Here is a 14,473-nt window from a genome sequence, read left to right as displayed (position 1 = left end):
ACATATTTTCACTGCCTTCAGAGCACATTCTTACATAGATGCCTGAGCACTGATTATTGTGCACAATATAACAAGTAACAAAATGTGTTAGAGAGCATTTTTATAATAAATAGGATAAAATAAATAGGAAAAAGTAAAACCAAAAACATAATAAATTGTAAAATGTACAACTATTTGTAAGATTACATAGAACAGAGAGACTAAAAGTAGTGTAAATCATTATGCCACCTGTACTTTTATTTTATAATGGGCCAGTAGACTACAAGTTAGTTGTTTTTACAAGCTTTTCAAGTGGCATGCTGTGCACAAAAAATAAACTTACTTAAAATGAACTTATTGTTTAGGGAGGATTGGGAAAATACAGTTTCCTCCACAATGTTTTTGACATCCCTGGTAAAGATGAGTAAAAAAATTATATAAAATTTACTTTTTGGTGAATTAGCTTAGTCTTACATTCACTGACAAAATGAGGGGAAAAAATAAAACCTTTAATTAAAGTAAATTTATTCTGAGAAAGAAGTTTATAGGTCATTTGATTTTTTAATTTTTAGGGCTATAGGTTGAAGCCTCCTCTAATTTACTTGAATTCCAAATATACTTGCAACCCCTGGATATTATCATGGTTAATTAAAATAGCAAGCATTTCAGCATCTAGAATGAATAACAGGGGTGATTATGGGCTTTAATCCATGGTTAATCGTAAATCCATGAGTTGTTCCATAAGCCAGAAAAATGTAACTCTTTCTGTCCTTATATAACATTTTTTAATTATTGATAAAATTATCACCAAAAGCAAATGACTCTATAGTTTTATATATGAATGGGTATTCAAGCATATCAAAACCTACTTTAAAATCTAAAAAAGTATCCTCTATCATCAACATCCTCTATCATATTCTATTAGCTCATGTATACATCACATTTTGCTCTGGAGGATGGCCAACAGTTCAGCAGCTGATCAGGTGCTGAGTGATAACAGTGCATACATATAGGCAAAAAGCCAGTTGAATTCTGATTGTCCATTCTCATTCCTATTGCGTGGCCATGAATTGGATACATATCCAATCTCGGAAAACAAGAAAATGACTCAGATCTGATTTGTAAAGATGTATCACATTAAGGTAATATCAGATTCAAGTCACTTGTAATGTTCTTGTAATGAACACTTGGAGTGTTCTTTCTGGCCATAGTTGCCTTAACAAACTATGGGAAAAAAGAATAAACTATATAAAAATAGTAGCATTAAAAACACCCTTAACCTAATACTGCTACTTCTTAGTTCAGATACAGATCTGACTGTAAGATTAAAGATGGGAGCATTGACAGCTTTGACTTAAAGTGTAAGACCTACTTACAACAGAAGAGTAGCAGAGTGCTAAATCATAAGAATAGAAGACATGATCAGACGGGCATGTGTGAGATAAACCTCCAAAGACTGAGGGTCCTCAGGAGGTAGAAGCATGACATGTTTAGCTGCTTTATTTGTCAGACATCCATGATGCAAAAATGTTGTTCCATGTACCCTCTAACTCACTTCTTGTGACAAGACACAGCATGAAAATGGTGCATGAGGAGAGGGAGACAGTTCTTCAGCAGGGACAGCCGAAGGAGCATCAGCTTTGCATATAGCCCTGCAATAGTTCACAAAACCTATGAAAACAACAGAATGGTAATGGTATGGAGTGGTAAATCTTGCTTTCACATTCTGGCAAGAGTATGCAATGTGGAAACCACCCTACAGGACATGAATCTAAAGGCAAAACGTTCCCCAAGCAGAAAGTAGCAATGACTTCATTTCAGACCTGGCAGAATAGCATCAGAAAATATACCCAGCATTTGGCAATGATTATACGCAGCACACAAGAAGTCATGATTACTTAAGATTGCTTTAATCAAATATTAAAAATGACAAGTGGGGGTCCACTTCAGTTCTTACAATGCTGTGTTTAAATTTGTAGGATATAGATCCAGTCCTTATAAAGAAAAGTCTCTGAAGGAAGCAGGAACTCTACATTGCACCTAATACTGTCTAGCCTCTAGAACTTATAGAATGTGGAAAGATGTTTACATCTTGCAATGTGTATCTGTTCTCTTCTTTACTAGTAGCATGTTGGTCATTACAGATTAGTCAGTGTTACAGATTCCATTACTTTAGATTCTGACCATCAATGTTTTGAATATGACAATGATCAAAATGTTTAATCTTAAAATAACTGCAATTATATATATGTGCACATTGCAACACAGGCTTAGGAACTATTAAAAAATGTTTAATAGGCTAATATCCAATTTAGTAACAACAATAAAAGTCTTATTTCGTAGACCAGTTTCTCTCGATCCAATCACTGGGGAACCTGACAGCTGGCATTTCTGCTGTACCTTCTGCCTGGAACCCCGACAGTACACATCTGAGTTCAATTCCAGTTTTTATTCCAATTTCCTCATTTATTTTTATTAACATTATATCCAAAGAAAGATAATTTTCAAATACCTTTTCTGACAATGTTAAAAATATGAATTTAGAGTATCTATAAACTGAAATTCTACCAGATCAGTTCATGTCAAATGTTTTCACCTTTCTAAAACACAGAAGACTTTAAAATTGTTTCAGTAAACATAAATATTTACATGTGTAATTGTTTACAGAGGGTCAGATTAAGATAATTTGGCAATTAACAGTTGCATTATAATTTTCATATGATTAAGGAGTAAGAACACCACAGAACCTTCCCAGCACATAACCACAAGAAGAGGGGGAAAAAAAAAATATCTTAGTTTGCTTTACAAGTACTGGGGGGTAGGGGAATATATATATATATATAAAAAAAATTGTCCCCTTGGTGTACTGATTTAACTATTGAAAACTTGACCAAAGTCAAGTGGCCAACAAGTAAACCATATATAAATATCTCAAAAATTCAGCATTCCTCCATGAAATAATCATCTTCTTCCTCATCTTCAACTCTTGTAAATGGAGCATCTTTGTCCGACAGCATGTTCCACACAACAAAGTCATCATCTTCCGCTGTATGAAAAGGTATGCAAAGAGAGTCAAAGGTTACTCTTTAGACAACCATTTAACTGACTTGTAGACGTAAACTAATGGTGTGTAGTCAATGGTGTGTAGTCAATTGGCATACATACCAACACATCTCTTCTTGGTTTTCCTCACTGATGGAACTGGTGTGAACCTTTCCTGTTCAAGATACAGAACAATGGACATCTATTAAACTAACAAAATTAAAAGAAAATTTAGTTTTTAATTATAAAAAAAAGTGAAACTTTGATGTAGATGAATCTGGTTTGATCTACAGACATTAAATTGGATTGGATTACTGTCAAAGCCACACCTACCTTTGGGCTGGCTTTTCTGCCATATTTGCCTTGTTTTTTTACCTTTTGTAGTTGGTAAATATACTTATCATTGTTGTTCCTTAAATTAAAAAACAAACAAACGTTTTACATCAACATTCAACCTAGGTTAACATTTGAAACCAGTACAAGTTTAGTTCTGAAAATCTACTGTATAGTCTTCTTACACAAAATGTTATTCTGACTATAATATTGCTTTTAATATGTTTAGAATAGAATATCTTTAGACTTTTACAAGGAAAAACAAACAATTGTTATAAACAATTGGAAAATAGAGTATTTTATTTATAATAAAAACAAACAATATGACTTTAATCAACTACACAATCAGTAAGGTAGCAATTCTTAGTTATATCCCTCTCCAGAAAACTACAGAAGTTTGCGATGTTTTAATTCTTACCATTTCAGTTTCTGTTTTTGATCTGATTTAGAGAGGGCAAGTGACATTAATGAAAAAATTATTTGAACTTTTTCTTGTTTTAATGTCTGTTCATTTAGGCAGGGTTACTCGCAGAAAATAGGTTATCAATGGCCATTTCTGTTGCCTTTTCTCACATATCCAACAGATTTTACTTCTCTCATTTAGTGTTCTCATCTTCTTGAGCTTCTCATGAGGTTGTACACTATATGTATATATAATCTCTAGGTACTGTAACATACCAATATGATCATCTATAAATTATCCAGCTGGAAAGAAAATTGATATTTGGTCACAAGGTACAAATGTTCTGCATGAACTTAGTGTCTTAATATTACAATTAGAATTTTATTAAGAAGAAATTACCTGATGTTGCCACCAATATTGCATTATGTTGTGGTCATATAAATGATGCCCAAGAGTTTAAACATGTTTGATATAAGAAAACCTTTTTTCCCCCCCTAGGTTCAATTGTAGCCTAGTCCAATTCCAAAATTGTACAGTAACTCATGCACAATGCGTATCAAAGCACCAAAGAGAAAATTTCAAGACTCACCTGTTAATTGGGCCCATCATTCCTGGTGTTATGTGCAAACACTGAGGAGTTTTTACTGAAGCAAAGATGCTCGAGGTGGGGGTCTGTGGGTTTTGGAGCTGGCTGAAGTCTGGTTCGTCTCCATTAGTAGACCATACAGGCAACTGCAGAACACACCCCAAAAAAAGCAGTATTTAACAAACGTGTTCTTAGACAAAACCAATTTGTTTCCCCCATAAAGTTATCAGGAAACCCCCAATTTCCTCATCACATCATTCTTTATCACGGGACTCTAAAGTAGATAAAGACACATCAAATTAGTAATTAAAAGGTTCAGGATAGATGCATTTACAGAAAATATAGTAAAAACATTTAACTTTAATGTCAGTGAATAAATGTTCTCAATTTAATGTTCTTAATTATGGAAGTGGGAAGACTTTTTCTGAACTGGTCCCTGTGAAAAGTGAACAACTGGGCAACATCCTATGAAAATGAACAGACAGAAACTAAAATATTCCCTTGATGAAAACTGAAATTTGTTAGCCACTCTCCAATTCCTCATCAATGGTCTACATCTGAATTCAAGTTCAAGTTCGGTTTATTTGTCACATACATAGTCATACACAGTACAACACGCAGTGAAATGGTGGAGAGTGCTCTGTCCAAACTGACAAACTGAGGAAGAGAACCAGGGGTGCATAGAGAAAAAAATATATATACAGAATTCAGGACAAATCAGTTAGATATGGTGTCACTGCTGTGTTGAAAAATAGTCTACCACTAAAATAATATCTGACAGGATATTAAGTGTCCAGTGATGAGAGCAAAGAGAGACACCAGATAAAGTTTGTAATGCTGCACAATATACTGCTTTTTTAAAATCACAATTACACAATTGACCTTTGCATTAATATTGCAGAATCCCACAACACCAAACTAACTGTTTTTTTTCTGTGTGCCAAGTGTCCTAACCAATCTGACACATTCCACAGGAGTCTTGCGTTGTTTATGTTTAATATTATATTGGTAACAAGAGAGCTGCCATTTCCTTCACCTTGATTTGTTTGTTGTGCATTGGTGAAGCAGTGAAAATGTCATCATGGTTTTCTTTGGGCATGTGATCCAAGAACTCCCACATCTGTTTCTTCCTCTTCAGGGTTCCAACTTTTGCAGTAATCTGTGCCGTTTCCTTTCCTGTGAACAAAGTTCAATTGGTTTGTGACAGGCTTGCCCAGTTTAATAGCTGTAATGTAAAGATGATTAACAAGCGGTAACTAAGGTAACCACATATCTTTGAAAAACACTACCATTAAGGGCATATACCAGATGACTTTATATTATGTATTAAATAAGTAGATAACTAATTAAATTAAAAAACGCAATAGTGAAAAATTACTGGGTTCATCTGGTTTTGCAGGCTTCTGATTTGGTTTTCCTTTGGGTCTTGCACGGCTTTGGTAACATGTAGAGTACTGCTGCTGACACTCCTCGGCAGAGCGGGTACCCACTACCAAGGCAACGTTTAACCAGTAGCCACTCTTGTGCTTAGGTAATGAGTTCACAGCCCTGAAAGGAAAGACAAAATAGATCAGTGACCAGAATCTATTTGCTAATACATTTTGGTGTGCATCAGGAGTTGCAAGGTTTAGGCTTCTTTTATACAATTATAAGGTATACAATTGGAGAATCTGTACATATTTATAAAAGTGTGTAATATGAATTTGATAATAGCAGAAAAAAAAAGCATTTCCATATGAAAGTCTACTTATTTGACTTCGCTGAATGGTTATTTATAGTACTGTATGTACAGCATAATGCTACACATCTCTTCAGCTGTTTATATATATATTTATTAATTACACACACACAATGCTATCTTGCTTTAAGATCTTGTTCTTGTTTATAATACTAACAATAAGTTCTATTTATATAGCACCTTTCAGACACAAGGTCGCTTCACATTGACAGTGAGGAGAAAAAAAACAATTGACACAAACAACACAATAATTAACAAATATGGATAAGAAAAGAAGTTATGAAGTGTTGAGAAAGGTGTTTTAAGTTGAGATTTGAAGGAGAACGTGGAGCAGAGATGGAAAGATTGAAGTAAAGTGTTCCGTAGTTTTGGGGCCATGACACTAACGGATCTGCCTCCTACAGACACCAGTCTAAACTTGGGGACGGAGAGGAGACTGCATTAGAGGACTGAAGTATATGGGTGGGCAGTAAGGGTGTAAGAGTTTATCTAGGTAGGGAGGTGCAAGGCCATGCAGAGCTTTGAATGCAAGGAGGAGGATTTTGAACTGAATGCATTCAGGGACGGGGAGCCAGTGTAGCTGATGTAGACTAGGAGTGATGTGGACCGATTTCCTTATATGAAGGCGGATTCTTGCAGCTGAGTTTTACACATACTGAAGTGAGTGGATGGTTTTGTTAGTGATGCAATGAAGAGAGTTACAGTAATCAAGACGGGCGGTGATGAAGGTGTGAACCAGGGTCTCAGCATCGTGTGTGAAGAGCATTGGCCTAAGCCTAGCAATATTCCAGAGGTGAAAAAAGGTATTTGTGACCAGTGACTTGACGTGAGGTTCAAAAGACAGCGAGAGAGAGGAGTCAACAAGTACGCCAAGGTTTCTAACCGTGGATGAGGAACTGTTCAAGATACCGTCCAGATTTAATTTAAAATCTGAGATTTTTGATATTTTAGACTTTGGGCCAATAAGTAGAAATTGTGTGTGTGTGTGTGTCTGATAGTGCATATGAACCCAAGATGCCTTTTACTTTGTCCTTAACCCTCCTTCATATTATCGGTCACGCCAGTGCAACACTGTTTGACACTGTCTGTACTGCATGTTCATACTGTAAATCTTTAGTAAATGATGTGCAGGTCACAGTTTCACTGGAAAATGAATAACAGGCTGTGTAGTAAATACATGCACCTAACTGACTTTTGGCATCCCATCTTTCTTCAGATAAAGAACACCTAGCCTAAGTCAAAGGCTACACTTACAGTACATACAAACAGAAGAGCTTACTCATTAAGCTTTTGCAGTTCTTTGTCTGTCCAATTTCCATTTTCTGCATCTTGTTCACTTTCACAGCTTTTTTCAGTTTGCTTATTGCTAGCTTTGCCTTTCACCATTGCCTTTTGTATCTTGCCACAGTTTTCTAGGACAGCAGATGTAACATCATCCACCTCTGTTGGTCGCCCAGTCTCTGTGTGACTGAGGGAATCCAGGTCATTGGTTACCCTTTCAGAAACTACTGAAACTTTCCTTTGTCTCGTCTTCCTCAGCACAGGTTTCGTCATCTTGCTTTTCTCTTTTCTTGTTGGCTTTGAATGAGAATTTTCAACTTTTTCTATATTCACGAGACAATTTTTATTTTTCTGTGAAGCATTTATTTTTCTGCAAGTCTTTTTATCTTTCTTTATATGTAAACAAGCGCCCGTCTCAGAAAACCGTAGATAATCCACCTCTTTTGACTGTTGAGGATTTCTGTTGTCTGTTATTGTTCCATTCTTTGCAGAATCTAGTGAATTTGTCCTCCATCTTGTCTTTTTGTGCACAAATTGTGTCATCTTGCTTTTCTCTCCTTCCACCAGTTCTGACAGAGTGCTCTCAACACTATCTACATTCAAAGAGTAATTCTCATTTTTCCCTGGAATCTTTCTTCGCTTCCTAGTATTTTTGTCTAAATATTGTGATTTATCTTGTTCTGATTGATAATCAGATTCCTCTGTCTCTGAAGTAGCAATTTCAGGAGGAATTTGTTTATGTCTGGGGTCCGCTGAGCCTCGTCTTTTGTGTCCCACCAGAGGTTCTGGAGATGTAAATAAGTCATTTGAATCTGTACTGTTCTGGACCCTAGAACGCGTACGTGGACAACTGGCGTTAGTGTCAGAACATGAAGCAGAAAGTTGCTCATTCCGATTTACTCTCATGGAGGGCTTCTGCTTGTGCCTGGTTCTGCGGCTGCTCAGAGGGCCCTGTAGTGCAGACACAGTATTTTCTGGGCAAACCACAGTGTTCGATGCACAAGCATCCGTAGCGAATGTGGTGACCTCGGAGTCTGAGTCACGTAAGGTTCTCACTGTGGAATATGACCGATCTCTCCTCAAGCACATTCCCTCAGATTGTGTCTGTTGAGTGCGAGCCTGTGTAGCGGCATGGTCAGAGTCTGAGCTGGAAGCAATGGGCTGGGATTTATTCTGAGGAGCAGTGTCTGAGACTTCAGTTCCCTGAAGCCTTCTATTAGACATCTTATACTGTTTGACACGTCTCCTTGGTGCCAACATGTCGTCATCACTGACATTCTGCATTCCTGTAACACCCAGAACATGTATACAGTCAAGCAAAAGCCGCTATTCAAACAAATATCAAAACACTACAGAAAGATAAGTGTTATATAGGCCTTACCTTTGGACACACCTGGTTGGTCTTTTGGAAGTTGTGGTTTTACAATTACCACTGGTTCTGCTCTAGGCTGAAAATGATGAATTTAGACATTTAGAAAGTGTAGAACAAAGTCATAATTTAACAAAACCCTCCAGAGAAGCATTAACAATAAAACCCCATATTTAACAAAGTACTTGATTACCGTGATTAAAATGGAGTTTGATGCATAATCCTTATGAACAGTAACATTCATATCTGAGTCTATTGTGATTCTTCCTCCTCTCCAGTACTCCAGAGGAGGCTTGATAAGTCGGCCACTGCGGGAAACTGGAGTACTCTGAGGCTGGATATTGCCAGTCAAGTTAACAGAAGCTGTAAATAGACTGGATTTAAGTATGTTTACTGCGACATAGTTATACTTTGTACTTTGCTGACTTTCATGTTGGATATAGAAGAGACCACACTGTATATGCATGTAACAGAAAAGCTAAAATAATGGTCAAGGAAGAGTGTAATAAAACATGCTTGATTATGCTTACATCATATAAGGTCATATAAATTAAATGCTAGCCTCCTAAACATTTTAAAATCTGAATTTCAATCAGAAGACTTACAGATTACAGTGTCCTTAAGATGTTTAGAAATCTGTTTTTTCACTGGCCTTTTTTTTTGCAGTTGACAAGGTGCAGAGTTGTTATTTTTTCTGCTCTTTTCAGATCTGAAATCAATACATCAATCTTTGTTGAAGCAGTCCTCTTACTAATAGACAATGTTTCCCTGAGGTTCACTCCCAAAATGAGACAGCACAAAATTCATAGACAAATGTACCTTCCACTGTCAGCCAAAAATGTATCCAGGTACTCCTTCCACATTTTTGGAAATCCAAAAATGAACTTCTTCAAAAACCATGAAGGAAATGCTGAGAAGGAAAATACCAAACACCAAAAACAAAATCAAAGTTAGGGTTAGGAAAACACCATGAAATGAGAAAATCAGGCTTGGAGTTTATATTAAAAAAATAGATTACCTGAATTGTGGAAGTGTGACATCTTTCCAACAAGAACATAGGTCCTACCACTCGCAGTCTTAACTTGATTACTTGAAACTCGTTCAGTAATGCAGCTACTGTGCCAAGGTACACTGTTGTCTCTACACAGAAAAGATGTAAACAGTCTGAGAAAATACAACTGGTCACAATTAGTTTCTTCAGCTTTATTCATAAAGCGGATGGCATAGTGATTAAGACAGTGATTAAGACAAGTCTCTTAAGTCTCTTGCACTTGTAGCCTCTTTAACTACATGAAAGAATTATCTTTTTTTGCTTAAGAAGTGAACTGATTGTCAATGTTAAAGGTTTAATTGTCACAATCTCTTTCACCTGTACCTAAAAGTAAACATGTAAATATGGGCCATGTGAAAAGTAGATCATCACAGTACTCAGACCAAAATTGAATTTCTGCCAATGCACTGATGCCTTTTATAGTAATGTGGGATTAGTGAACTTACAAACGAATGCCATCAACCACAAGTTCTCTGATCTGTAGCTTCAAGACCCAATCTTTTAAATGAATCCCATTCACCTAAAAATGAAAAACAAGTAAAAGAATTGTGCGCATTAGTTATCAAATACGTGGGTAAAATACGTACATACGTCAAATATGTACATAAATATTAATAATGTTTCTCAAGTCACTTCATTAAGATAGAAATGTAAGGCCTTAGTTTGATTACACAGAAGTCAAATATCCAACACAAGGCTGCTTTTAAAGCCAACACATCTGAGCAATGACTGCAAACTTTGACAGACCCAAAAATGCAGAATGAGTCAGTTTTTTCAAATGTAAGATAGATTTTTTTATGCTACTACCAGTTTTGCCACGCAGGTCCAGTATCATCAAATAATGAACAGGACACTGAATCTGGCTTTCTGAATCCAAAAGCAATTTCACCTGCAATGCCTTTTAGTCACAACCAGCCAAATTTACACTTTTTAAAACATGTATAACTTATAAAACATTATTGCATTATTAGAAAGGTTGAGAGGCAAAAAATAATTAATATCATGTACATCTTAAAAGATGTAAAATAACAAACAAACATAAGTAAATAAGTAAAAAAGGTGTTAGTGCTCTTACACGGGTCCTTCCATTCTGAGCTTCATCCATTTCTTTAGTCTGCTGCTTGGACTTAAACACTGCTATTTGCTTTTGAGGGATTGAGATGCGAGGAGATAGCTGCAGGAGAGAATCCTCCAACACACGCAGAGCTTGAAGGGGCTGTTCTAAGGCTTCTTGATGGTTGTTGGCTGCATGCTCTGGCCTTTGTTGCACTGCTTGGCTGTGAGCAGGCACACCCAAACTCACATCCACACCGCAAGGCTCCTCATCAGCTCCACCTTCAAAATAATCTTTTCTGCTCATATCACCAAACACACCACAATGACCTACAATACGACAAAAGAAGAAATGACTGAGGATGTCTGCAGTTTGTATGAAAGTTCCCATCCATCTAGTCCAAGCAATAATGATAAAGTGAAGAAAAAAAATCACCTCTGGTTCGAACATGCTGTGAATTGCTGACACAATGCATTACTTGCGTCTGTTTTGACTGTTCAAGTTGAGTGAGAGTCTCTATAGAAGGTAAGCGCTCCAGCAAAACATAAGGATCTGGATGACACACAATAACAAACAACCAAACAACCCCCCCCCCCCCCCCCCCGTTTATTTGATGATATATATAAACTTTCACCTCCATTAAAGTCTCAAATCAAGAACAACATACCATGAGCCATGACTGAGAATGTGACTTGTCACTTGACTAAAGGATATTGTGCCTGGTAAGACCATTTTAATCTGAAATATTCAATATTGTTTTAAAAATGAAAAATTAATACAATAATTTGTGCAAACAGAGTTCAGGAATACTAAGGGAGTGTGGAAAGGAACTATCAAGTCAAGGATATTTAATTCGTGTGTGTGTGTATATATATATATATATATATATATATATATATATATATATATATATATATATATCTCTCCACCATCACACATGCCAGTTTTGAGAAATGTGCTTTGCACACCAATGCCACCATGTTATATTTAATAAAGATGGAGCAGGCTATTTGAGAAGATGAGCCACAGTTTTAGGATTACATCAGTATAAAGATAAGTCAAAAGAATGTATATAAACTACAGGTCCATCTAAAGAAAAGACTTGAACACAGTATTTTACCTGTTCATTCAAGAGCTCAAATTGTTAAAGACAACATGCAGCAATGAATTCATGTTCATATTTTTTTGTTTCATTTAGTTTTTGTTCATCTTGTTGAACTTCTGTGCATGCACAGCTAGTCTATACAGTTACCATGTAGACAGAAATGCCAGTGCTTCTAAAGGCATCCTCCATTGCTCAGATACATTTTTATTGGCCAAAAGGGTGCCACATCTGACAGCTCCCTTTTTATACAGGATCATCCAGAATTCAGAAAAAAAAAATATCAGCAAGGGACATGATTTGTCCCATATTTTCACACAAAAAAGGGAGGCAATTTGTCCCTCAGATCCCTCATCAGGAGCACTCCCATAGTCAAGTCTGGGTGTAGTTGTTGCCCTCTGTCAGTGTTCTTATGCAAGTAGGCTACGAGACACAAGAGGCTATCAAAATATAGGTCCAAATGGGAGTGTTACAAATAATATGTTGAGATTTATTTTAAAATCTTGTTTCACTTATAATTCTTAATGCTTTTATTTTTTCTTGTAATATGGCACTTTAGTCAATGGGTTTGTGTTTTCAATGTACAATGTCAAACTCTCATTCTTTTATGACACAGTTGCACCACACAAGCACTAGAATGAGAAATGGCAAAATCCTAATCATACAGGATAATTTCAGAAACAATTTTCTATGTGTAACTGGTTGTAGCAAAAACAAATTTGGATTGCCCTTTTCACACCACTGTAGTGTACTAGGACGATAAGTTCAAAGGAGCTAAAAAGAGCTGAGGGTTTTGAAACTGACTGTTTTAGTACAACGTGGATAACTTTCTATTACATAAACACTTTTTGCACATTTAAAGTAAATTTAAACACCAATTACCAAGTACTTAGTTCAGGCTCCTCAGATCACCATGCAGGACTGAAACCAGAAACACTCTACAATATGCATGAATGGCCTTATACACTGTCCCTCTAAAAATATTTACTTCTAGGTTATAATCATAAATTACATATGCATACCTGTGGTCATATCATTGGAATTACTGACAGGATTCACCTGCCACCTCTTCTGCCGTGCTTTAATTTGTGCAAGCAAGTCTTCGGGGTGCATCCGCTCCAGCAAAATAACTGGCTCTAAGAAAAACAATAAAAAAGCAATGTGAGTAAACTATTCCTACTGCAACTTGTTTGCCCAAAGGAGAAAGACCAGCAAAGTGAAACTCATCTTGACTCAGTGATTAATAATGACTTATAACTAACCATAAAATGAATCAGTGTCAAATTTGCTTGCTGGCCCTCCATCAATAATTTTGGCAGGATTTGAAGCTGGTGGCAGATCTCCCACATGAGATGTTTTTGGGGACTTAGGAGGTGACAGTGTCAACACACACGTTTCTTGGCCTTCCTGCATGTTATCATCAGTGTGTGACTGCAGCACCTTTGGGCATGCATCTCTCTTCCCCATGTGTCCATTTATAAAATACCGTGGGTCTTCCCTGTGCTTCTTAAGGTTTTGCCGTTGAACTTTCGCTTTCAACCTGGCAAAAACCTTTGCTGGGGTATCGGTATCCCGTTTTGGTGCCAGGACTGATGCTTCTTGGTACTCTGTCATGTTTATGCTGCTGAGCTCACATGGGATGGCTGGTGTGCTGTTCAATGCATGCTGGGCTGTTGAATTCATCACCAAGGGACCCTGCTGTCTAGTTCTTCTGTCTGATAGTGCAATCATTTTGGACGGTGGGACTATAACCAGATCATGAACTGTCCTTTCTGTCCGTTGGAGAGGAGTGCCAAATGGAACTTCAAGGTGTGGAACCGTGTGATATTTTGCGGGTGAATGATGCATTTGATAGCCCTAACGATTTAGTCCTTTGATTCACCTGGAACGTCCGGATAGAATGCTGAACAGGAAATATGCAGAATAATCAGTTAATTATTTTATCTCTGAATTTAAAAATACACATTAAGCACAGATAAGTAAACTACATAATTAACTTGTTAGCTAAATAGACGCCTAGTCACTGAACAAGCAGATAAGCAATAAAAAAGTTCAGGTGATTTCGTTAAATAAATAGCTAGCAATATTGTCTTTTGTGTGCTTACTGAATTGCATTTGTAGCTAGGTGTTTTAGATAATATAAAACGTCAGATGTCAAGTTTGGACATTCGAAAGTATAAGTGGTTGGTTTACTCTGTAGATATGCTAACCTAATTACCTTCAATGTTAGCTAGCAAGTTAGCTGGCCAAGCTTTATAAATCGGAATGCATCAAAGTAGCTAATGCTAGCTAGCTAGTTAGGTAATTAGAAATGAACAAAACTTATTTTCAGCGAAATTTTATTATCACTAGTTATACTGCGAAACAAGAGGCTAATTAAGATTTGTTATTGTTTGAAAAAAAAATTGGCAGGAAATTCTGCAATTTCGTGTCGGTCCAGCTTGGTAAGAAATCAAACTTACCAACCATCACAACGAGCGGTTCTTTTGAATATTCCACTTTTGAATTTCCTCACCAAGCTAACGTTTTACTGTC

General features: G+C 36.6%; 1 protein-coding gene across 4 annotated transcripts; it reads right to left on the bottom strand.

The window, feature by feature from the left end:
• Window positions 1-2,409: 2,409 nt before the first annotated feature.
• mis18bp1 (MIS18 binding protein 1) lies at window positions 2,410-14,467 on the bottom strand. Of its 4 annotated transcripts, none has more exons than XM_035532940.1 (18): window positions 14,401-14,464; window positions 13,201-13,841; window positions 12,961-13,074; window positions 11,272-11,388; window positions 10,858-11,165; window positions 10,229-10,302; window positions 9,750-9,871; window positions 9,551-9,641; window positions 9,337-9,440; window positions 8,925-9,094; window positions 8,744-8,810; window positions 7,361-8,648; window positions 5,722-5,891; window positions 5,380-5,519; window positions 4,347-4,489; window positions 3,355-3,433; window positions 3,145-3,196; window positions 2,410-3,025 (listed from the first exon to the last, which is right to left on the bottom strand). In XM_035532940.1, the coding sequence occupies exons 2-18, from the start codon at window positions 13,784-13,786 to the stop codon at window positions 2,919-2,921; spliced, it is 3,732 nt and encodes a 1,243-aa protein (XP_035388833.1). In that variant the 5' UTR covers window positions 13,787-13,841; window positions 14,401-14,464; the 3' UTR covers window positions 2,410-2,918. The 4 variants fall into 4 exon arrangements, with proteins under 4 accessions (XP_035388833.1, XP_035388835.1, XP_035388834.1 ...); XM_035532942.1 differs by having other exon boundaries at window positions 8,756-8,810; XM_035532941.1 differs by having other exon boundaries at window positions 14,405-14,442.
• Window positions 14,468-14,473: the final 6 nt, after the last annotated feature.

Source organism: Electrophorus electricus, chromosome 13 (genome assembly GCF_013358815.1).
Source record: "Electrophorus electricus isolate fEleEle1 chromosome 13, fEleEle1.pri, whole genome shotgun sequence".
NCBI lineage: Eukaryota > Metazoa > Chordata > Actinopteri > Gymnotiformes > Gymnotidae > Electrophorus > Electrophorus electricus.
Note: the sequence above shows the minus strand (reverse complement) of the source record. Positions and strands in the feature narration are given on the sequence as shown.

Excerpts from the sequence above, each read along its gene's own strand:
- mis18bp1 (XM_035532940.1), bottom strand. The coding sequence starts at position 13,786 with ATGCATCATTCACCCGCAAAATATCACACGGTTCCACACCTTGAAGTT. Across the intron at positions 8,649-8,743 it reads CCAACCAGGTGTGTCCAAAG|GAATGCAGAATGTCAGTGAT; the intron begins GTAAGGCCTATA and ends TGGGTGTTACAG. Across the intron at positions 5,892-7,360 it reads GAACTGCAAAAGCTTAATGA|GGCTGTGAACTCATTACCTA; the intron begins GTAAGCTCTTCT and ends CTTTCCTTTCAG.